At 35.2% G+C, this 23,286-nt stretch overlaps 1 protein-coding gene and 1 pseudogene across 1 annotated transcript; one reads left to right on the top strand and one right to left on the bottom strand.

Moving 5' to 3' along the window:
• Nucleotides 1–10,531: 10,531 nt before the first annotated feature.
• LOC142627940 (L10-interacting MYB domain-containing protein-like) lies at nt 10,532–11,550 on the bottom strand (annotated as a pseudogene).
• A 2,376-nt stretch (nt 11,551–13,926) lies between these two features.
• LOC142629891 (T-complex protein 1 subunit epsilon) lies at nt 13,927–19,982 on the top strand. Its single transcript, XM_075803942.1, has 9 exons — nt 13,927–14,274; nt 15,478–15,796; nt 16,745–17,093; nt 17,447–17,579; nt 17,714–17,766; nt 18,519–18,621; nt 19,096–19,262; nt 19,338–19,451; nt 19,573–19,982. Exons 1-9 carry the CDS (start codon nt 14,076–14,078, stop codon nt 19,741–19,743), a joined length of 1,608 nt encoding a protein of 535 aa, XP_075660057.1. The 5' UTR covers nt 13,927–14,075; the 3' UTR covers nt 19,744–19,982.
• Nucleotides 19,983–23,286: the final 3,304 nt, after the last annotated feature.

Raw genomic sequence — 23,286 nt, 5'->3', positions numbered from 1 at the left:
AATTACACTTTAGGCCTTATTAATAAATTATATCCTAAGACTTTAATGATATCATTTGACCCCTCCATGAAATATTCATAGTGAACAAAGTCATGATAAAGTGTCACTTTGTAAAAAACTATTTTATCATTGAGTAACCGGTTTAATCTTTTAGTTATTCACATTTATTGAAATTCAATTAGAATAAATATAAGTTTTAGTAACTCTTTACTAAAGTGGGCGACTTGAATAACCAATTCTCATTAAACTTATCTCAAGGGGATATTTTGCGTCTCTACAAAAGAGATAATGGATTCCATCTTAAGAATATATGTTCCCTCAACACTATGTGTGGTTACCCAACATACTGAAGTTTTGACCGTAAATATTAGATTTCACTCTTGATGTATCAAAATAACCTTCATTTCATGATTGAGTTCACTACCTTCTTAGGATTGAGAGTCTATGAAATTAGAAGTCATGAGATTAATTATTCAGGTTACAGTTGTTAATTAAATAATTAATCTCACAGCGGTCCAGTTCAATATGTCTTAACTCTTAAGACACATCAACACATCAATTAGAAGTCTCCACTTCCATGATCAAGACAAATCATCTTAGTTGATGTGTTATAGTCTTCGCAGACGAAACGCTCAATTTCATCACCGACTACGAACTACATTTTGAGTTTACAAGGAACTTGTGATTTACATCGAACTTGTGATTTACATCTTCTGTGATTAAATCACATAAATCACATACAATGCATCTCATGGACTATGATAATGTCTTATTAGTTCATTTATAAATAGTCTCATATAATTAAACAATTTAATTATTTATGACATGCTAATAAATTGAATTTTAGGGCATAAACCCCAACAATTTAGCGAGCATTGCTTCATTGAATTTAACCAAATCTTTGAAGCCTAGTCCAACTTCTAGCTTATGTTTGCACAATGTCTCCCAATTCCTCTAATGAATTTTCCTCCGCTCCCCATACTCACTCCACCAAAACTTCCGAATAAGCATCTCAATATCATGACATAATCCCACTGGTAATTTAAAGCAACCCATTGCAAATGTTGGAATCGGTTGTACTACGACTTTTATTAAAACCTCCCTACCTGCTTGGGATAACAATTTTTCCTTTCATCCTTGTAGCTTGCTCCAAACCCTTTCCTTAATGTAATTGAGACTAGCCTTTTTGTTTTTTCCCACTACCGCTGGTAAACGAAGGTATTTTTCATACTCTTTAATCTCCGAAATACCTAGGAAATTCAGAATTCCCTCATCCTTCTCTTCATCACAGCCTTGCTAAAGAAGAGTGTGGTTTTGTCTCTATTAATTTGCTGCCCTGAAGCATAATCATACACCGCCAAAATGTCTTGGATTACTACCAAATCTATCAGTCTTGCTCTACAAAATAGCAAGCTATCGTCTGCAAAGAAAAGGTAGGTAATTCTAGGACCATTTTTGCATAGTGAATAACCTCGAATAGAATTTTCTTGGGCTGCCCATTGCAACGTTCTGTTCAGCCCCTCCGAACACAATAAGAATAGGAATGGAGATAGATGATCTCCTTGGCGGATTCCTCTTGATGGGAGTATGTTTCCTTTAGACTCGCTATTCACCATAATTGAGTATGAAACTGTGCTGGCACAATTGAAAATCAAATTTATCCAAGCTTCACAAAATCCTATCTTCCTCATGATACCCATAAAAAAACTCCATTCCACCCGGTCGTAGGCCTTGCTCATGTCTAGTTTAAGGGACATAAAATCTGCCTTCCTTGACTTCTATGTCTTCATATGATGGAGCATCTCGAAAGCTATTAGAATATTCTCTAATATTGCCTTGTTGGATTGGAATGCACTTTAGGATTCCAAGATGATAGGAAGAACTTTTTTGAACATGTTAGCAATAACTTTCGACACAAGTTTGTAAATAGTATTACATAGTGCTATAAGTCTAAATTTAGTAACCTTAGATGGGCTTTTTACTTTGGCTATTAGAGTAATGAAGGTGCGATTAATAGATGAAGGGATAGAACTTGGATTGAGACAACTTAGCACTGCCTGTGAGACTTCCTTTCCAATGTAAGGCCAAAATTTCTAGAAAAATAAGGGAGGTAACCGATCTGGACCCAGTGCTTTGAGAGGTTCCATTTGGTTCAAGGCCTTATCAACTTCATCTCTCATATATTCTGTCATGAGCATGGAGTTTATCTCTTCTGTAATCAACTCTGGTACCGTTGCTAAGGCTTCCTCCAAATTCGTTGGTGTGGTGGATGTGAACAAGGACTGATATTAATCAATTAAGATAGTAGAAATTTCATCCTCACCCAAGCAAACAACACCATCCAAGTCTTGTAATTATACAATCTGATTTCAACGAAATTTGTGAGAAGCTCGGCTATGGAAGAACCGTGTATTTTGATCACCCTCATGCAGCCATAAGGTCCTTGATCTTTGCTTCCACATCTTCTCTTCCTTGATCAAAAGCCCATTAATCTCCCATTTTAGGCTATGAATCCTATCCATTGACCCTCCCTTCATTGCCACCTCCTTTACTTGCTTCAATTGTTTTTTCTTTTCAGTCAAAGCCTTTGTAGTATTACCAAAAGCAATCTGGCTCCATCTGGACAATTGTGCTTGGCAGTGTTTAATTTTTTCCTTCCAATTTGTCAATCGGTCTGCCTATGAATTCTTGACTCCATGCTGATTCGACTATCCATCTGCAGCGTTCATCTTTCAACCACATTTGTTCAAACCGCCATGGTTTCTGTCTTTTTTTTTTGGATCCCTATGGGCAATATGATTAGTGGCTTATGATCCGATGACCCACATTCCAAGTGTAGGACTTTTGTTGCTGGGAATTTTTCAATCCTATCGGTAGTGGTGACGGCTCTATCCAATCTTTCCCAAATTGTGTACCCTTGCTCATGTTCGTTGCACCAAGTGAATTTGTTTCCTACATAACCCAAGTCTTAGAACCCACATTCATCAAGTACTGCTCTGAATTCCTCCATTTGTCTAGTTGGTCTAAGACAACCCCCCCAATTTTTCATGTGCTCGAACGATTTCATTGAAGTCCCCTGCATACAGCCACGACATTGAGTATTTGTTTTTCAATCTACTTAACTTTGCCCATGACTCATGGCGGTTGTTAGTATTTGGCTCACCATAGAAGCCGGTAAACCTTCATTCGTCATCTTTCCCTTTATTAACTATTGCATCAATGTGGTTGAGGGAATAAGTGTCTACCGAAAAATCACAATCAACTCTCCAAAATACAACCACCCCTCCTCCTCGACTCTCTCTAGAAACCTTTATCCAACCTCCAAATTTATATCAAACCCGAATATCTTCTAACCTTATTTTATCCAGCCATGTTTCGGTTAGGAACATGACTGAGGAAACTTGTGCCTGGATCAAATCTCCAAGCTCTCGTTCTGTCTGTGGGTTCCCAAGCCCACAACAATTCCAACACGAGACTCATTGCTTCTGGAGGTGCTGAACATTAGCCTCCACCAATACATCGGTGTTTTGTTGGTTAGCATGAGGGACTTGTCTGCATTTCTTGGATGAGCCTTGATCATCAAATTCGGGATTTGGCCACTTCAATGTGGTTGAAGAAAGCACCACTTGTTCTTTTAGGGTTTTGTTCCATTCCAATCTCTTCCATTTGGGAGCATACACTACAACATTATCGTTGTTTGGTTCTCGTGGGATTGTATTTTTAAGTGGCACGTGAGTGGCATGCTCGATGGACTTGTCGTGCGTGACTATTGGGCTGGAGGATAGCTAGATGCCCTTATCATTCTTTACCATTACAAAATTGGCCATGATTTGAATTTCCTTAAACATATCTGATCCGAGATTTCCTCCTAGATGTAACTTAGCTTTACATAACTCCTCTTCCATATCCATTATCTCCGTAATAGAGTCGTCTCCCTTATTTGTCGAACTTTCCTGATTGGGCTTGCATTAGAATTAATACCAATAAATGCTGGTAATGTTGGTCCCTCTGTAACAGCTCTTGGGGCATTTAATTTTTGATTTGACACTTAGGGGGGTTGCCACCATTAGCTCCACCTTGTAATAGTGGTTCTGCCTTGTTTCGGAGGGGATTGGGTTCAGATGGTGGTGGTTTATCACCATTGGTACTACCAACAGCTTGTTCCTTCCTTTTAGTTTCGTAGTATCCCGGGTTCACCATTACCGCGTTTTTTTGAATGGGAATCAGTGAGGCTCGGATCCATGGACCATATTGTTGATCAGATTGCTTCAGTGTGCCATTGCTCTCTATCCATAACTCGCAATCCTTTTCGAAGTGATTTAATTTGCCACACTAGTAACAGATATTAGGGAGGCATTCATATTTAAACGAGACCCAACCCTTTGATCCATCATCCAATGAGAAAACTCTTCCTCGGCAGAGGGGTAGAGAAACATCCACCCGAACTCAAACTCTCATAACACATCCCCTATCAACTTCTTTATTTGATGGAGTTTTGTTCACCACCTCCACTACGGCACATAAGTCTTCAGCCACTTCCCGACTTAGATAGCAGATTGGAATATCGTGTACTTGCACCCATAGCGACACTTGATCAAAGACCACGTCTTTATTGGAATACTGTGATCATACCTTTGAATTAACACCAAGTGTTTGTCAAAGTTCCATGGTTCACCTTCAAAAAAATTTTCCACCTCCTCTTCATTATCAAAAGTGAATAGGATAATGTGATCCCTAGCATTGCGTACCTTAAAGCCATTTACCGAACGCCATATGGAGTTGAAAGTTCTGACAACCGATTCAGTATTTAGCGCCCGTTTTGTGAGAAACTTTGCTACAATGGAGAAGTCTGAGGTGTGCCGATCATTGTTCAGTCGAAAGTCTCCTCCTTCCCTATCATTCAGTGACAAGTTTCCCTAATGTTTCATCAGATTATCCATGACAATTGAGATAGGAATCTATTGGGACTTACACTGTGTTTCCCAGTCCCCACGAAAAAGAACCCAACAAAGCCTACAAGTAACTGTGTTACTTGAGGAATCAAAACGCCTTATGCAAAGGAACGGCAATTCTACTGCTTGATTCTACACTTGAACAGACAAAATGACAATATCCACACACAAAAAAACGTAAGTACAAGTTGACATAAATAAAATATAGTATTTCAATAATCTCCATATTGCAAAAAACATGGTTTAGCAAAACATACCAATTTACTCTCTTCCATTTCAGGTTCTAGAACCCATTATAAGAATGACACACCATCTTTCCCCATCTCACCAACTCCACCCAACAAAATATTTATTCCCAATTAATTTACTAAATAAGTTTATAAAATTATGAACCTAGCAACCTACTCGTCCGAAAAAGCAATTGAATTAATTAAAGCTTCAATTTTGGTAAAAGCAAAAAAAAGGAAATTAGCATATATATCTACATCCCTATTAGGATAATTTAAAAATTTTAGAATACATCTAGATTACTTGATTTTCTCATCAATTAATGAATTTAGGTTTGACTTAAAAGTTAGCAGCCTAGTTTAGCCAAATTCCTAATCTGTCATGAATGACCAAATTTAAAATAGGATTCAAATTTGGAATCAAGATTTAATTGAGGAAGACAAGACTCAAAAGGTAACTTTAATTTTCAAAAGGTTTGCATTAGGAAAATTTCAAAAGATGGTTATGATTGGCAAATAATTTATGAAACATTCTAAGTTAAGAAGAATTTTTTTTTTTTTATATATATACAAGATAGAAATTCTATTCTAGCCTAATTTAAGTGTATACGTGTATGAAGCTCCCTCCTAGATACTTGAATCCTGGCCCTTACCCCCCACACCCCACAAGCACTTATACTTGTAGAGTGACCACCACACTAAGGGTGCGCGATAGAAAATAAAATATATTAGAAATAATTATTTTAGAACACCATATTCGAAATATAACATCATAATTTTTTTTTCTTAAATACATATGTCCATAAATGAGAAATATTACTACTTAACTTGCTCCTGCCTTTTTTACCCTTCTTTGACTTATTACAATACTTTATACATTGAAACAAATATCATATATCTTTAAATACATTAATTTCTTTCCATTTAAACAATTTTATTTAGTTTCATCTCCTATTTTTAATAAAAGAAAATTTCGCTTTAATGTATTTTCAACCAAATGAATGGCTTTGGTTTCTAATTTCTACTTTAAATTAGTTAATAGCTTTTTAAATTTCACTTATTTCTATTTTAAATTGTTCTCTCTCTCTCTCTCTCTCTCTCTCTCTCTCTCTTTGAGAGAAAAGATAGAATATTATTATTGAGTAAAAACCACTTAATTATGACGTTAAAGAAATAATAAAAGTATGAAAAATTTTCAACAAGGCTTAGGGCCTGTTTGGATAAGTTGTTTTAAAAGGTGCGTTTTAAAAACTAGCGTTTTTAAAATGTGCGTTTTTTAAACTCCATTTCACATATAAGTGTTTGGTAAAAATGTGAAAATATGCATTTTCTATTTTTAAAACCATATTAAGCGTTTGAATAAGCTGTTATAAAAATAGCTGTTTTGAGTGTAAATTCCCAAAAATGACTTAACTATTTTTTGAAGGTTATATTGTCATTTTTCCTGTGATCAGTGTTTTTTTAATATTGAAAATATGTAATTAAGCTTAACAATGACATTAATAATAACAACAATAATGATGTTTTCGTTGTTGAAATTCATGAAGAGAAGTTTATCAAATTTAAAATATTAAAATAACTCATCAAGGAAAAGATATTAAAATGATTAGGAAAATAATTATATTAAAATGTTAATTGCCAACAATATCAATACTAGACAATCCATTATAATAATAAAAAAGTTCTTATCCCAAAAATTAAACACCAAAACGGAAATAATAAAAATCTTGTTTACAACCCGCAAACGGATCAAGCTATTTTGTCACGAACAAATTTCATCTCCTCATCTTGTATATTTTCAACGTTTGCCTGTCTGCTACTACCTTCTTCACTACTATTGCTTCTTGGTCTGTCCAAGTCATTTTCATCCCAATTGAATCCCTCATCCTCCCTATCATGTTTTCTAATAAAATTATGCAAAACACAAGTAGCAACTATAATGTTTCTTTGGTGCTTAATGTCATAAGGTGGCATTTGCTTCAAAAATTTTCATTTATTCTTCCACACTCCAAAAGTTCGCTCAATTGCACTTCTAAGTGATGAGTGAACATAATTAAACCTCTCTTCTATGTGATTCCCTCGACCAGCTCGTCGAAAATCTGAAAGATGATACCTTTGTCCCTTATAAGGTGGCAAATATCCTTTCCTTAAGGGGTATCCAATATCAACTAAATAATATTTTCCTAGTAAAAGAAAAAAAAAGTAAGATTTACATAAATAATATCCTTCATACATATTTAATATATAAAAATTTTATATGCCTGGTGGTGGTTTTGGAAAGTTGACAGATTTTCGACGGATAGCATCTAAGAAAATACGTGTATCATGTGCTGCACCCTCCCACCCAGCCATAACAAATGTGAAAAGTAAATCAAAATCGCATGCTGCCATCACATTAAAAGATGTCACGCCCTTTCTATTATAATATGAAGCTTTTTTGTCGTTTCCAACAACAACTTTGATATATGTACCGTCAATAGCACCAATGCAGTCCTAAAATAGAATATAAATTTTAGATACTTAGGAAATAATCCTAACAAATATTAGAAACAAATTAGATGGTATGAAATGAATATCTGAAAGTGTGGCATGTACAATGGATTCTTCTGTATATGTCTTGGAACTACACTAAATGTAGAGTCAGAAGGCTTGAGGATATCCATTGACATTATGTTAATTCAAAACTTTATGAAAATGTCTGTGTATAGTCTCACCGGAATGTTGGAATCTTTCTTGAACCATCCTATAACAAGCTCATTGTCCAAGTATCATTAAACATATACCTACTGACTCTTTAAGCCTAATATGCCTTGTGTGTTGAAGTCCATATGTATGTTGTAAAACATTACACAGTTGAAGGAAAACATGTGGCTTCATTCTAAACATTTCGTTTCATTACTCGTCAAGCAATCCATCAACCACATATAGCTAGTTTGGTCAGAATCTCTACAAGGTTTTTTATCCATATATTTCATATAATATGTCACTGCAACATGACATCCAGCAATAGCAAGATTGTATAATTCCTCATCATCATATTAATCGGTTTCCACATCAGAAGAATGATCTTCATCACTATTATCAATATAATCATTGTAATCCATAGGAATAACACCTAAAATATTATAACAATAAATTAGATAAATCACAATAAAGAAAATGATTAAACATTTAAAAAATAATAACTAGATAAATCAAAATAAGTATCTATCACATAACAAAAACCCACAAAAGTATCTTAGTTTGATACTACCTATGGAAAACCATAAATAGTATCAATCTAAGATTAAGTGAAAAAACTACTTCATTACTTCATCTATGTTAATAACTAGCACTCTAACCTTTTTACAAAGCTACTCAATCTCAAATTAACAAGGTGGGTCTCGCATTGTTCAAGATATAGCTTACCTCAACCCTTTTGATGTAATTATGTAGCATCCCATTGGAGAGATGAAAAAGGAAAACTGGAATTCTGTAATATATGCTACTTGGATTAGTACATTTTTGATGTGTATTATTTCTCAGCTTGTCAATTAATTGTTGACTTTAGCTTGCACACCAAAACTAAAGAAAAGAAATATTTGCCGAGTGAATTGTATATTTCTATTTTATTAAGTAAATGGGTGCCATTTTACATTGGACAAGGATGAATTGTAGGCTCAAAATATTTTTTGACATAACATCCTTAGTTGCTAAGAAAGACACAGGACACCATAAATAACAATAATAATTCCACCAAATCACAAGAAACATTAATGGACACAGAGGAACATAAGAATTTCCCAACCATCAGATGAGACATGCTATAAAGAGGTACTGATAACAAGGGGTATAAGAGAAAATAAAATAAATTAAAGGAAGGATATAGAAATTTGAATATTGTGTAGAACAATAAAACTAAGGAATCAGGAAAATTAGTATTATTGGCACATCAATTACCTCATTAGGATAAGCTTTGTTATCCACTGGATCCCTAGTTTTTGCATTGGACAAACCTTATTTTATATTCCTTTGACAAGTTAAACTATGTATTTTGTAACATAAGATAATATCTACAATTCATATCACAAGGTTCACATATTTTCTGAAAATGCTTATGAATGGAAAAGAGAAGTTACTGAAAGTGAATTGTCAAAGCCAAATAAAAATAAAATTGAAGTGAAGGGGGGTTCTCAAACCACAAGGAGGTGGATCAGCTACTATATCAAATGATATTGAATATGCTTCTTAGTGAATTATCAAAGCCAAAATAAATATAAAATTGAAGTGGTGGGGGTTCTCAGATCATAAGGTTCACATATTTTCTGAAAAGGCTTATGAATGAAAAAGAGAAGTTACTGAAAGTGAATTGTCAAAACCAAATAAAAATAAAATTGAAGTGAAGGGGGGTTCTCAAACCACAAGGAGGTGGATCAGCTACTAAATTACAATACTCTTATCCTTATATCTTAGGTTTGCTCAGCTAATTTCACAGTACTCTTATTCTTATTCAAGTTTAGTTGATGCTTCACCTGGAAGCTTGGGAGTCCAATGACACTTTGTAGAACACCCTTGGCCTAATATTGCTTATAACAACACTAGTGTCCTTACTTCAACTTCAATGTAGTTTTGCAAAGCATTTTTTTTTTAAATCCTTGTGGTCATTTTCTCCTAAATGGGCTAGTTAGATACTTACTAAGAACGTTTCAGATAACTGTGAACAAAAGTGAATTCAGAGAAGGGTAGTGTAACTAGTGAAAAATTTGCAATGGGACTAGACTAAAATTTTAGAAAAAATCATCCACTACAAGTTGTTCCTTCGAATAAAGGCTGTCTACAGTCATTCCATAGAGCAGGGCATCAAACTGTACAAAGGAACATATAGCCACTAACACCACTTTGCTCGTTCAATTAACTCAGCATCAACCTGATGCACCACCTAATGCAGCCCCGATGCAGCACCTGATGCGGACCCAATGCAGCACCTGATGCAGCTAGCTTCATGGAGCTAGCTTCTTAACATTAAACCGTGTAATTGGCTACAGCTTCATGCTTCTTTGCGGCAGTAATGCAGCAAATTCACTAATTACAGTAACCACTACACTACTCAATCAGTCTACAAAGATTCTAACACCCTAACAACTCAACAAGTTAAAACACCCTAACAACCACATTATTCAAAGGATAAAACATTAAAATATTAAACACATCTCTCTCTTCCATAAAACATTATTCAAAGGATAAAACATAAAACATCTTAAGTGCCAAAGTAGTGACCTCCCAAACAACCACATTATTCAAAGGATAAAACAATAAAACATTAAACATCTCTCTTCCATAAAACATTATTCCTAGGATAAAACTTAAAACACCCTAAGTGCCAAAGTAGTGCCCTCCTAACAATCTTGCCTCCTCTTGCAAAAACTGAAGTTGTAAATGTGGTTCTTCCATCACGACAAACATCTCTCTCTTCTCTCGTTTCTGAAAAATACGTGCTGCCATGAGGTAGAGTTCGGAACCCTTCTCAATGCCATCTAAGGTGCACACGCATTCCATGACATTACGAATAGTACTACTTGGCTCCATTGAAAAAGCCGAGTTCCTTAACTCCACAACGTCACAGATATGACTAAGCTGTTGTGTCAATTGTAATGTTGTTCCTCCTTTCTTCCCTTTGCTCTGTGTGGATGATGGTAAAATTCGCTTCTTTCCTTTCTTTTGTGTTGGGTTAGGTGGTTGTGTGAGGTTAGGAGTCTCATCTTCATGAATGTCATCATCATCATTTGGAGAAGATGAGTTAGCAGAAGAATCACCTAGCCCCTTCTTAAGTGTCTCAAGATCATCAGGTAACACACCTGAAGTGGGGGCCCATGCTAAATCTCCTGTGGCCGCAATGACCTTAAACATAATATCTAATAAGTCAACATTCTCCAAACCTTTCTCTTGAAATTTTGCAGCTTCAAGAACCTCCTACAATTTTGAATATTGACATTAATAACTCAAATAGCATGGTTTATCTAGTAATACAAAATATGTACAATGAGCTATACAAAACATACCATTAGTTTCCTCTCCTACCACTCATCAGTTGCAACTATTGTTCCTTTGGCTGCATCTCATCCTAATCCAGTTTCACTTCCCTTCAACTTATTCCAAAGTACCCAATCTTTGTTCAAACTATCCTATTTATGCTTATACTTTGCCCTAGGATATTCCTTTCCAGTTTTCTTTTCAAATGTTGCTATAATATTTGCCCAACCCTTCTTACTAAAGTGGGTATTAAGTCGATTACCTTTAAATACCTCATCCACACAAGCTTCACAAAAGATAGTTGTTACTATTGATGGTCATTGAGCTCTAACATTTGAGCTATTTTGTGATGGCTTACCCATCTAAAAAAACATAAGTTTGTTAATATCAATGTTCAGCCAAATACATCAAGTTCTACAACCAAACTCATGAGAAAATTGAATAGTAGGAGTAATTTCATAACATTTCTACCACAAAAAACAAAAGCATAATTTAATGAATTTGGAAAGGGGGCCCCTCCCATTCTGGTAGCACAATGTGTAGCTGAATGATGATTATGCTACATATGCATGAATAAAAACAAAAGAAGACACTTGAAATGTCATATCCACTCCTTCCATCAAGGCAACTAAAATTCCATTTATGTGCCAACTATGATACACCATGTGGATTTGATTAGGCAATTATACAATCATACAATAACCTTATGGAAATCATACAAGCATAAATTAAGGATTAATACCCATAGAATGATACAATACACACATATTTTCTTGGTACTTTCTCTCTTTCACAGATTTTCTTGGAAAAATTGAAGAATTGAAATTCTACATGGTCAATAAGACTAGGTAGCAGCCTACACTACATTTTCTGGGCACTTTCTCACGTTTATTAAACAAAAACTCCCTAAAATTAACATCATCAAGATGAACAGTAGGGTGTAAATAACTAGATTTGTTACAAATTGGGTAATAGTTCCAAATTTTTATAGCTTCAGGTGTAAAAACACATGTATGCCTATAGCTGGTGGAAGCCCAATTCAGTTCCTGATTCAACCATTTTTTTCACACCGTAATCCATTGGTACTCTCTCTAACCTTTTTCAAAATAATTCTGCAGCATTCACTTAGCTTAGAACTTTTTCTTTTTGTGTTTTTGGATAGTTTAGAACTATATAATTTCTATGTATCTGTTGTGGGTAGGTGTGATTATTTTCTATAGTTTTAATTCAATCCCTTCCCATGTTAAAAGGTAGCCTTCTAAAATGACCATGGATGATTTTTTTTCCTTGTTGCGTAGACATAAAAATCGAATTTTGAGTAATACCCTCTGTTTTTTTTGGGCCCCTTTGGTTAAGTGAAATACCGAGATTGGTTTTTTGATTGTTTTGATGCAGTTACAAGAAATATAGATCACAATGTTTGGCTTAAAATAAATATAAAGAGGATAATATAATAGACTAATACCAAGTTTCCTAGGTAAGTTCTACAACCACAAAGAATCAAACAGATTCAATCAAAGAATCAAAAAAGATCACAGCAACATACGTGGAACCAAATATATTGAACAAACTCTGTTAGTTTTTACATTATTGAAAATACTACATCATGCAAACAAATGCACAATCTTAAACAAAGAAAAATCTACCTCATGGCAGAGCAAAAACAGAGGTAGTTACCTGGAATTGCGGTGAAGAACGACGATACACGAAGCAGAGCAAAAACAGCAAATCGTGAACCAATCCTTGTGAAACTGATGCGTTGAATCTGCTGGTTTTTACATTATTGAAAATACTACATCATCAAACAGATGCACAATCTTAAGCAAAGGAAAATCTACCTCATGGCAGAGCAAAAACAGAGGTAGTTACCTGGAATTGCGATGAAGAATGATGATACATGGAGCAGAGCAAAAACAGCAAATCGTGAACCAATCCTTGTGAAACTGATGCGTTGAGGCAGAGGACTGAGGATATATGGGAGAGGACTGGAGACACAATGGTAAAGGGAGGTTATTTTTGGTTTTCAGCAAAAAATATTGGCGGAATCACGATTTGCAAATCGTGCGATATCGAAATCGCAATGGAAAATTGCCTTTCCTAAAACGCGAAAATCTGCTGATTGAAAAATGCAATCCCACAAATTTCGCCCAGCCAAACATATCAAGATTTTCACGATAGCAGAAACACCCGTTTTTGTCTCTCAATACGCCTAAACAAACGGGCTCTTAGAAAGCTTACAAAAGCCAGCACAAGTAACTGAGCCACTGAGGTAAGCATGGCTGCAAAACGAAAATAGTAAATTGTTCTCTTTTTAATAGTTCATGTAAGAATTTTATGAGCTTTATATTCATAAGTTGAAAATCCCAAAATGAATTCAACAAACTGTGTTGTTGTTGGTGTTGTTTTTATTTTTTATTTTTTATAATATTAATCGATTGGTTCATGTTGACCCGAACTCGACCCAAGACTCGAAACAAACTCGAGTCTTTGCCCTGAGCCCGACCCGATCATCCATCAGACCTGCCCAAGACCTTTTGGGTCTGGTTGGGTCGGGTCGAGTGGTTGGATGGGCCAGGTCCATGCTCAGCCCTAGTCATCATTTAGTTATTGTACTTATTTTTCTCGTTGCCGGTCTTCAATGGTATTGTTAAATAGCGGGCCCTTACTGGGCCAAAATAAATAAACCACCCGGCCCAAATCCAAACCCTAATATAAGGAGTTTTGGCATCACTGTGAAGTGACAGAAAGAGAGGGTTAGGGCTTTTTCAAAAACCCCTTCGATTCTTCTCAGAGCTTCTTCTACGCTCTCTCTCTCTTTCACTCATTTGCTGCTTTGCATTTTTTGGTTTGAGAGAGATCTGGTAAAACCGTGAAGTGAAGGCCAAAAATGGCGCTCGCTTTCGACGAGTTCGGGAGGCCATTCATAATCATCAAAGAGCAAGAGCAGAAGACGAGGCTGAGAGGACTCGAAGCTCAGAAGGCCAACATTTCCGCCGGAAAAGCCATCGCTCGCATCCTCAAAACCTCGCTTGGTCCCAAAGGCATGGACAAGATGCTCCAGAGCCCCGACGGCGACGTCACCATCAGTACGTCTCTTTTTCTCTGAAATGAACTTTCTTTGTGGTTTTTGATTTTGGTAAATTAGGGGTTTTGAAGTTTTGATTGGATGTTAGTTTTTTTTTGGTTGATCTGTGTGGATCTGTGTGCTGTGTAGTAGTTAGTAGTAGTAAATAATTTGGAGTTATTATGTCTAAATAGGTTAATTGTGGAGGAAGAAATTTCATTTCGATGCAACGGGGTTTGAGTGGTTGCTTTAATATTTTATTTGAATGACACTTCTTTGACATTGGTTTTGAACTTTGTAAATGTAATTGTTGAATGAAGACTGTTATAATAAAATGTTTATTAATCAACTTTATGAGATTGCTGAGAGTGTACCCTCTAGAGTTACTAAATCGGGTTTAGTAATGGAATTGAGAGGGAAAAGAAGAGCAGGATCATAGGATGTAGAAATGAAAAGAAATGAAAAATTGTGGATAATAAAAATTAAAAAAAAACTTTGTAAGTGTTATTGTTGAATGAAGACAGTTATAAGTGTTTATTAATCCACTGATGAGAAAGCTGAGAGTGTACTCTCTGGAGTTACTAAATGGGGTTTAAAAAGAGCAGGATCATGGTCATTGTGATTTGTGAAATGGGTATTTCGTAATGGTTACTTTTATTTTATTTTGTTGCACTTAATGATGTAGAAATGAAAAAAAAAAAAGGAAAAATTGTGGACAATAAACTTTGTAAATGTAATTAATCCACTAATGAGATTGCTGAGAGTGTACTCTCTACAGTTACTAAATCGGGTTTAGTAATCAAATTGGGAGGAAAAGAGGTCTGGATCCTAGGTGTTGTGAAATGGGTGTTTCATATTTTTTTGGTTTTTTATTGTGTTGCACTTAATGATGTAGAAATGAAAATTTTTTTTTCTAACAATATTCTGTTTGAGTAGTCCTACATTGTTAGCACCTTTTGCCCTAGTGCATGGGAATAACACATTTGTAAATGAAATTGCTGAATGATGATTACGAAGTGTTCAGTAATACTCGTGATGTGAGACTTCTGAGGGTGTACTTTTTAGAGTTACCAAATCGGGGTTATTAATCAAATTTTGAGAGAGAGAGAGAGGAATCCTAGGCCTTGTCAAAAGGTCATTTCATATTAGTTGCTTTTAAAAAAAATAAATTTGTGTTAATCCTTTGGTTTTGAGTCTCTTACCTTTTTATTTTTCATGTTGTTAGCCAACGATGGTGCAACAATCTTGGAGCAGATGGATGTTGACAATCAAATTGCAAAGCTGATGGTTGAGTTGTCCCGGAGTCAGGATTATGAGATTGGTGATGGCACCACTGGAGTTGTTGTCATGGCCGGTGCACTTTTAGAGCAGGCTGAGCTGCTCTTAGAACGTGGTATTCATCCCATTCGGATTGCAGAGGGTTATGAAATGGCCTCTAGGATAGCTTTTGAGCATATGGAGAAGATAGCTCAGAAGTTTGATTATGGTGTGTCAAATTTTGAGCCTTTGGTTCAAACTTGCATGACTACTTTATCCTCGAAGATGTAAGTTCACTTCTCTCTCTCTCTATTGTGGTTCATTTCCGCGCTTTATTGGTATCACTAGAGTAAGTTCATCACCATTTGGCTATTTGATAGCTCATGTCACTGTGGTGGCACATGTAAATGGATATTGAGGTAAATTTTCATTATATTGTTGGCATTTTCCAATTACGTAAAAATTATTCATGGTGAAATGTAAACAATATCACGTATTGCCAGTTTTGTTTGTTTGTTTTAAAAAAAAAAAAATAATAATAATAATCATATGTGCATATTGTGAGTCATTTTGACTCTGGTTCATTGTTTTCCAATCAAAATGCGATAAAAGCATTGCTATTACCTATGATGTCATTGAATGTTGTCATATCTTGCGGTTCTGCCGCTGGTGTAGTGGTGTGTGAATTATATTTATTGTAATTCACTATATTATTCTTCTACAGTTGCCTGCAAATTGTGCCACTGAGGACTGTAATTTTTATAGTTATAATTAATTCATGTTTGAATGGGCACAAGCCCATGAGCTTGAACTGAAGTCCAGAATGTGGTTACCTAGTTGTTGCCTTTAAAGTATTGTAAGTAGTTCTATAAATGCAGTATGGACTCTGGTATGTTTTGTGTAATTCCCAAAGAGTTCCAGACCTACACTTGGTTGTGTTTATCTTCTGTTATTAATTATGGAAGGGTGCTAAGTGAAACTTTGTGGGTGCGTAGGTGACTATTAAAGCAATTGAAAGAGCTCTGCCAGCTCTTATCATTCTAGATTGTGGAAATTTATTTTAAAAAAATTTATTTATTTGAAAAAAAAAGCTTTCTACATATCCAAAAAAAAAAGCTTTCTGACACTTTGGCTTTGAAGGGAGAGTAATGATCTTTATTAATGAAACCTTTGAATAAGTGTATCTTCCCTGTGTTATGTACTGTGCATAATAAACCTTCTTTGTTATATTGCAGTGTCAATCGATGCAAGCGCAATTTGGCTGAGATTGCTGTCAAAGCAGTTCTTGCTGTGGCCGATTTAGAGAGGAAGGATGTTAACTTAGATTTGATAAAAGTTGAGGGGAAAGTAGGGGGGAAGTTGGAGGATACTGAGCTAATTTACGGAATCTTGGTTGACAAGGATATGAGCCATCCACAGATGCCAAAGCAAATAGAAGATGCAAAAATTGCTATCTTGACTTGCCCCTTTGAGCCACCAAAGCCAAAGACTAAACATAAGGTTGACATTGATACGGTAGAAAAGTTCCAGAATTTACGGCAGCAAGAACACAAGTATTTTGATGATATGGTTCAACAATGCAAGGTGGGATAGTGATATACTGTTTAATAGAATCTTTACCATTATTGTTATAAATTTTTTTTTCTTACATCTGTGACTGAAATTATGTTTTCTTTCATATACCTGTGTAACGTTACCTGGTATACCTCTTTTTTTGACATTTACTCTTCTTGGGTTTATAACTTTCAGCTGCATAGTCTTTCTTCTATGGCTGCTTTCTAGCAACGTCTTTCATTTTGTTGAAAACTCTGTTATATTCCTTAGGCTGACTTCTGAGCTTACTTAGGTTTAATAATATACAAATCAAAGTGTTGCTTCTTTCTCTTTTGACACCATGCCTTCTAGATTTAACGGAAGAGTGATTTATTGAGTTGCAGGATGTTGGTGCTACCTTGGTTATCTGCCAATGGGGTTTTGATGATGAAGCGAATCATTTATTGATGCACAGGAACTTGCCTGCTGTCAGATGGGTTGGTGGTGTGGAGTTAGAACTGATAGCAATAGCCACGGGTTTGTCTTGTTTTAGCTTTTCATGTCTTGATTTCGTGTGTTTTTTTTTTTGATTGATTACTTGAATTTTTTTACGGAAGTTGTGCTGTTTTTCCTTCTGCCTGTCTCAGTGGAGTGATGGTATGTTTTTGTAGGTGGAAGAATTGTGCCAAGGTTCCAAGAGTTGACTCCTGAAAAGTTAGGAAAGGTATTTGTTGCTTCTTTATTGGTGTTGCTACTACTGCTCTTACTCTGATAATATAATGTACAGCCAGATAGTTTTTTGTTTTACTTATGTCGTAGTCTAAGTTCATAGACAAAGTTAAGGTTAGATGGTGACAATTCTGGAGAGATGATTCAGTATAAATAAATGGGTGAAACTTAAGGTATAGTTTCTTAGGTGCAATACATTAGGTTCCCAATTAAACTCGGACACATAGCTGCATTGAATTTACCTATCAAAAAAGAAAAGGTAACACTGTTTGTGCTGTATTGGTTAATGCAACCATGTGTGAAAATTTAAATGGCGAACCCAATGTACTACAACCTAAGAAATTGTACTTAAGTTTTGTCCTAAATAAATTTAGAGCACAACTAAAATTATTCTTAAATTATAGTGTGTTTCTTATTAAAAAACTACTTGCAATTTATGTTTCTTACATTTTTCATGCTTTATGTAAGTTAATCTTCTTACTTTGCATCTCCATAATACAAGAAAATTTGGTTTGCATTTTTTAGATGGCTGGTTTGGTTTGAGAAAAATTGTTTGGCACAACAAAAGATTGAATGCTGTATATTGAACACTACTATTCCTAAATTGTAACTCTTGTCAGAAAAGCGTGTTTCTTATCAAACACGACTTGCAATTTATATCACTTACATTTTGCTTGCTTTTATGTAAGTTAATCTTTGTACTTAGTGTCACTATATAACAAAAGAAACTTTGTTTTGCATTTAAAGGCTGGTTTGGTTCGAGAAAAAGCGTTTGGTACAACAAAAGATCGGATGCTATACATTGAACATTGTGCAAACTCAAGGGCTGTAACCATATTTATTCGTGGGGGTATGTCAATATTTCTGTTACGACTTTTGCAATCAGTTGTTTTACTTATTATGTTTTCTTAATTGATTGTGCTCTGATTCTATCCATATAAAGATAAACGCTCTAAAATATAGCTGCGATCAGTTTATTATCAGTTTTTGGCAGCATTAGATGTGAACTTGTGTGTAGATCTGAATTATGAGCAATATCTTGATTGAAGCTTGCTACCTTTTAAAAAAAAAATCTTTTTATGGGTAATTTGCCCATGCACCTTATGGGTTTTAAACCCAATACCTCACCCTCCACCTACACTTGTGAGAGGAGGAAGAGCTATTTTAGCCAAGGCTCATTGGTGCCATTCAACTTGTTAGGATATTTCTGAATTAATTATTTGAGAATATTTTGGAAATATAATGCTGAGGGAAACTGTAAAGGAATGTACTTCAAGGCATTTGATGATCTCATATCAAATTCTGGTGTTTGATGATGCAATAGGTAACAAAATGATGATAGAGGAGACAAAGCGCAGTATCCATGATGCCTTGTGTGTTGCTAGGAATCTCATTCGCAACAATAGAATTGTGTATGGTGGTGGCTCAGCTGAGATTTCTTGCTCAATTGCTGTTGAGGCAGCTGCAGATAGATACCCAGGAGTTGAGCAGGTAGGACTGTTTCTTTGATGCTTATCCTTGCAATTAATTTGTAGACTGCTGAACATATTGTTCTTTCACCTGCAGTATGCCATCAGAGCATTTGCGGATGCTTTGGATGCTGTACCCATGGCACTTGCAGAGAATAGTGGCCTCCAACCCATTGAAACGCTATCTGCTGTGAAGTCGCAGCAAATCAAGGTATACATGACACGTTTATTATTTTTCATTCTGGCCTGATGGTTCTAATTTGCTCTCTTATCTTGTGCACTAGTGCAAAATGGAATTGATTTCTAATCATTGTTCGGGATTTAATATGCAGGAGAACAATCCCTACTGTGGGATAGATTGCAATGATGTTGGCACTAACGACATGCGTGAGCAAAATGTGTTTGAGACTCTGATTGGGAAGCAGCAGCAGCTCCTGCTGGCAACTCAAGTTGTCAAGATGATATTGAAAATTGACGATGTCATCTCACCTTCTGAATATTGATATGTCCGTGACTGAGATCTGTAGTTCTGCTTCACTTGGGCTCATAGTATCTTGTTAGCTTGATTTTGTGTATTGAGTGACTCCGGAGACCATATGAGCACTGTGGCTTATAAATTTTGGAGTGCCTTTGATTGATATTGTAGTATGATTTCTCGTGTTTAATATGTTGTTGATTTTGTTGTTATCCTTTGAAATGAAAATGATGGCTATTTACCCTGTGATTTTAGGGTAACTTAAAATGCTTGGTAAACTTTTTTAGTTGCAAACATGCCCACGTATCTTCACCCACATCTCTGTTGTGCCCACGCATCTGATGAATTCAAACTCACGTGGAAATGCTGCTTGAAAGAAGTGATTGTTCGGCTCGTCCATCAATAATGTAGTACTTACTACTATTATTTCCTGCCCTAGTTCTAGCCACAAATTTTGCGTTCTTTTCTTGGCTTACATGTGGAGAGAGTTCAGTGATCATCCAAGGAGCCCCACGTCCTTCACATCAAAGGCCATCAGTGACCCATTTGCTCTAAAAGATTGGGGGACACATTGGGAATGAGGAACCTGTTATTTATGGGTCCTCACTGTTAATAACTAAGCATGTCTACTGAGAGAGAGACAAGGCTCCAATTGCTTGCTGAGACCTAGTGTTTGTCTTTTGCTCTTCCTGGTTCATTTCTTATCATGATTATTATTGTTGGGCCCTTCCATTTCTCACTTGGTGATCATCTTCTGATGTTATCTCCGGTTTCCCTGTAAACGTTGCATCAAATGTTGGGAGGTTGAGCTGTATTGTATTTTGGATGGATCTTGGAATTTGGTTTTTTCGGTCACGGGGATCGTAGCTCATATGATCAAGAATTAGGATATGAAATTGGTTCCAGTCATTTCTTTGATGAAAGGCATTATTGCAGTATCTTGTTTAGTACGATTTGAAGTACTTGAGGAGGGAGAGGGAGCAATGTAGGTAGGTAAGCCATTTAATAACTAGACTAGAGAGCCCGTGATCAAAGAGTACCCTATGGATGAGACAGATGTTACTTGAAGTGTGTTATTACATGCCTCATCATTCTGGGAGAAAAAAAGATATGGTGTAATGGACATGGTAAGGTTTCTCTTATATGGCTTGAATCTCAAAAGTCTTTTTTTTTTTGGGTTTCTATCGTGTTTTTCAAAGTTTTCAATCAGAGACTATAAAGTATGAGACATATACTCCTTATTCTGGGAGAAAAAAAAGATATGATGTAATGAACATGTAATTTTTGTCTTATGTTACTTGAATCTCACAAACATAAGACATTTTAATGTAAGAAAATCATTACATGGATTCTCTCTCCCTAGAGGGAATATCTTTTGAAAGCCAATATGCTACAAGTGTGTTTTAAAAACATATATACTTTACACGAAGACGTCCAAAACACACCACAACCCATACATGCTGATCAAGGATTATAAATTTTGTGTTCAGGTTTATTTAATTGGTAAAGTTCAATCATGATACTATGATAGACCGGACGCCATAAGGATACGAAGGTCGTAAGCATATAAATATTTGTACATGATTTCTTTATAGTGTTACAGATTTCAAAGACAAATGCAAGATTGATTAAAAAAATGGAGAGCTGGTGAGTAGTGACAGTACCATGAGAACGTTCCTGTCATTGTATTTTCCTTCGTCTTTTTTCCTGCCGACCCTAGATTTGCTATTTATGGACGGAGTGGTGTACGGTTGGGGCATTGGCGTTTATGATGATTTGCACTGTCATTTATGGCGACTGTAGTTGTCGGAGACAAGCTTTTTAAATGTTAGGTACATATGCTATATGTGATAGTTGAAAAAAAAGCCAAATGGACAAAGTTTTCCTCCCAAGAAGAATCTATTTTAATGCAATTATTCATTCCATTCCTGACGGTAAATACGACACTTTAGGTGTATTTTTCTTTTTTCCTCTGTATATCCATGGGTATTAAACCATATTCTGGGATTGGATTCTACCCAAAAAAAAAATCATACTGGAATAGTGGGATTGAATGTTCAATATACTCTGCCTTTTCACATGTTTGTATCCTTTTATATCATGGAAAGGATGCTCTAGTCTCACACACACACGCTAATGCCACTTAACCATTCAAAAATCATACCCTGATTTATTAAATCATTTAAAAATATCACACTACTATTAACTATTAAGTAGGTTAGAGTGACTAAAAGTATAAGTGGATATTCAATTGAGTGGGATAAATTTTACTTTCAAATTAGTTTGTAGGAAATTTCTCAAACTCATTACTTAGCGATTTAAAAATCTATTCATATGTACTTTCAGTCATATGACATTTTTAATCATGTGATTTGTTTAAATAATTTAATAAGTCATGTGATTTAATATAAATATATGGTTTTATTAATATATCTGCTTTGTCCACAATATTTTCACAACAAATTATAGGTGATAAGTTGTTGCTGGTTATAATTTGAACCTACTATTGAAATTGCTATTTGGTTCATCAGTAACAACCACTAACAATTTACCACTTGAGATTTGTTGTGAAAATACTGTGAACAAAGCATTTCTCTTTTATTAATGACCACATAAGGAATTAGAGGACATTCTTATCAATGAGTAATGTTATGGTTACGGATATAAAATTTTTATAAGCTTTTTCATAATTGTTGATGTGGTATGTTGTAATTGAATTAACATAACTTTTATTTGGGTTTACTATTAATATCACTTTCATTATGCACGGTTGAAGTTATATTAGAAAAGAAAAGAAAGCAAAGCACTGTTGTAGCTATATTAGAAAAGAAAAGAAAGCAAAGCAAGCAGCTAAAACCGGATAATTTTGTAAGAAGAAAGCTAAAACATCAAATGGTGTAATTCATTTTAATGAAAGCAGTAACAAGAAGATGAAAATGACACTGGATTGCTTTGCCAAAAGAAATGATGAAGTAAAAGAAATGGCTGCGTTTTGTTTAATGAAGACACGAAACCAACATGTGCGAAGTTGTAAACCAAAATCTGTTACAAAGAAGGACAGCTATCAGTTTCCTATTAGACAAGCCTTAAAATGTTTAATTAGTGGAGTTAATCAGGATTGTTAATGGAGTTAGTTAATTCTTTTTGTTAGTTTCTTTCTTTGGTTTTGTAACTGCTCTGTTGTAGTAAATAAACACCACAGTAGATATTTATTTGGCACGCTCTCTCATTTTCATTTTGATTCAATAAGAAAATATCTTTTTATTTAGAGAGTTTTGCATTTTAATATGGTAAAGAGCAACCACTGATGTGGTTGCAAAATTGTGTAAAATGAAAAAAGTGGTTGATTTTACGCATTTTAACCAAAAAACTTCCTATATCAGTGCTTGTAAAATTGTGCATATATATAGTAACCGTGCATATATGCACAGTTATTGTAGTTTTGCATTTAATATTTTACTATTTGTTTCTCTCTCCTTCGCCTCATTCTCTCTTTTGCATCATTAAAGGAAATAATAAAAAAAAATGTAAAAGAATGAATATTTTATTAAATAAATGTTTAAAATAGATA

This window comes from Castanea sativa, chromosome 3 (assembly GCF_040712315.1).
Source record: "Castanea sativa cultivar Marrone di Chiusa Pesio chromosome 3, ASM4071231v1".
NCBI classification, from domain to species: domain Eukaryota; kingdom Viridiplantae; phylum Streptophyta; class Magnoliopsida; order Fagales; family Fagaceae; genus Castanea; species Castanea sativa.
Note: the sequence above shows the minus strand (reverse complement) of the source record. Positions and strands in the feature narration are given on the sequence as shown.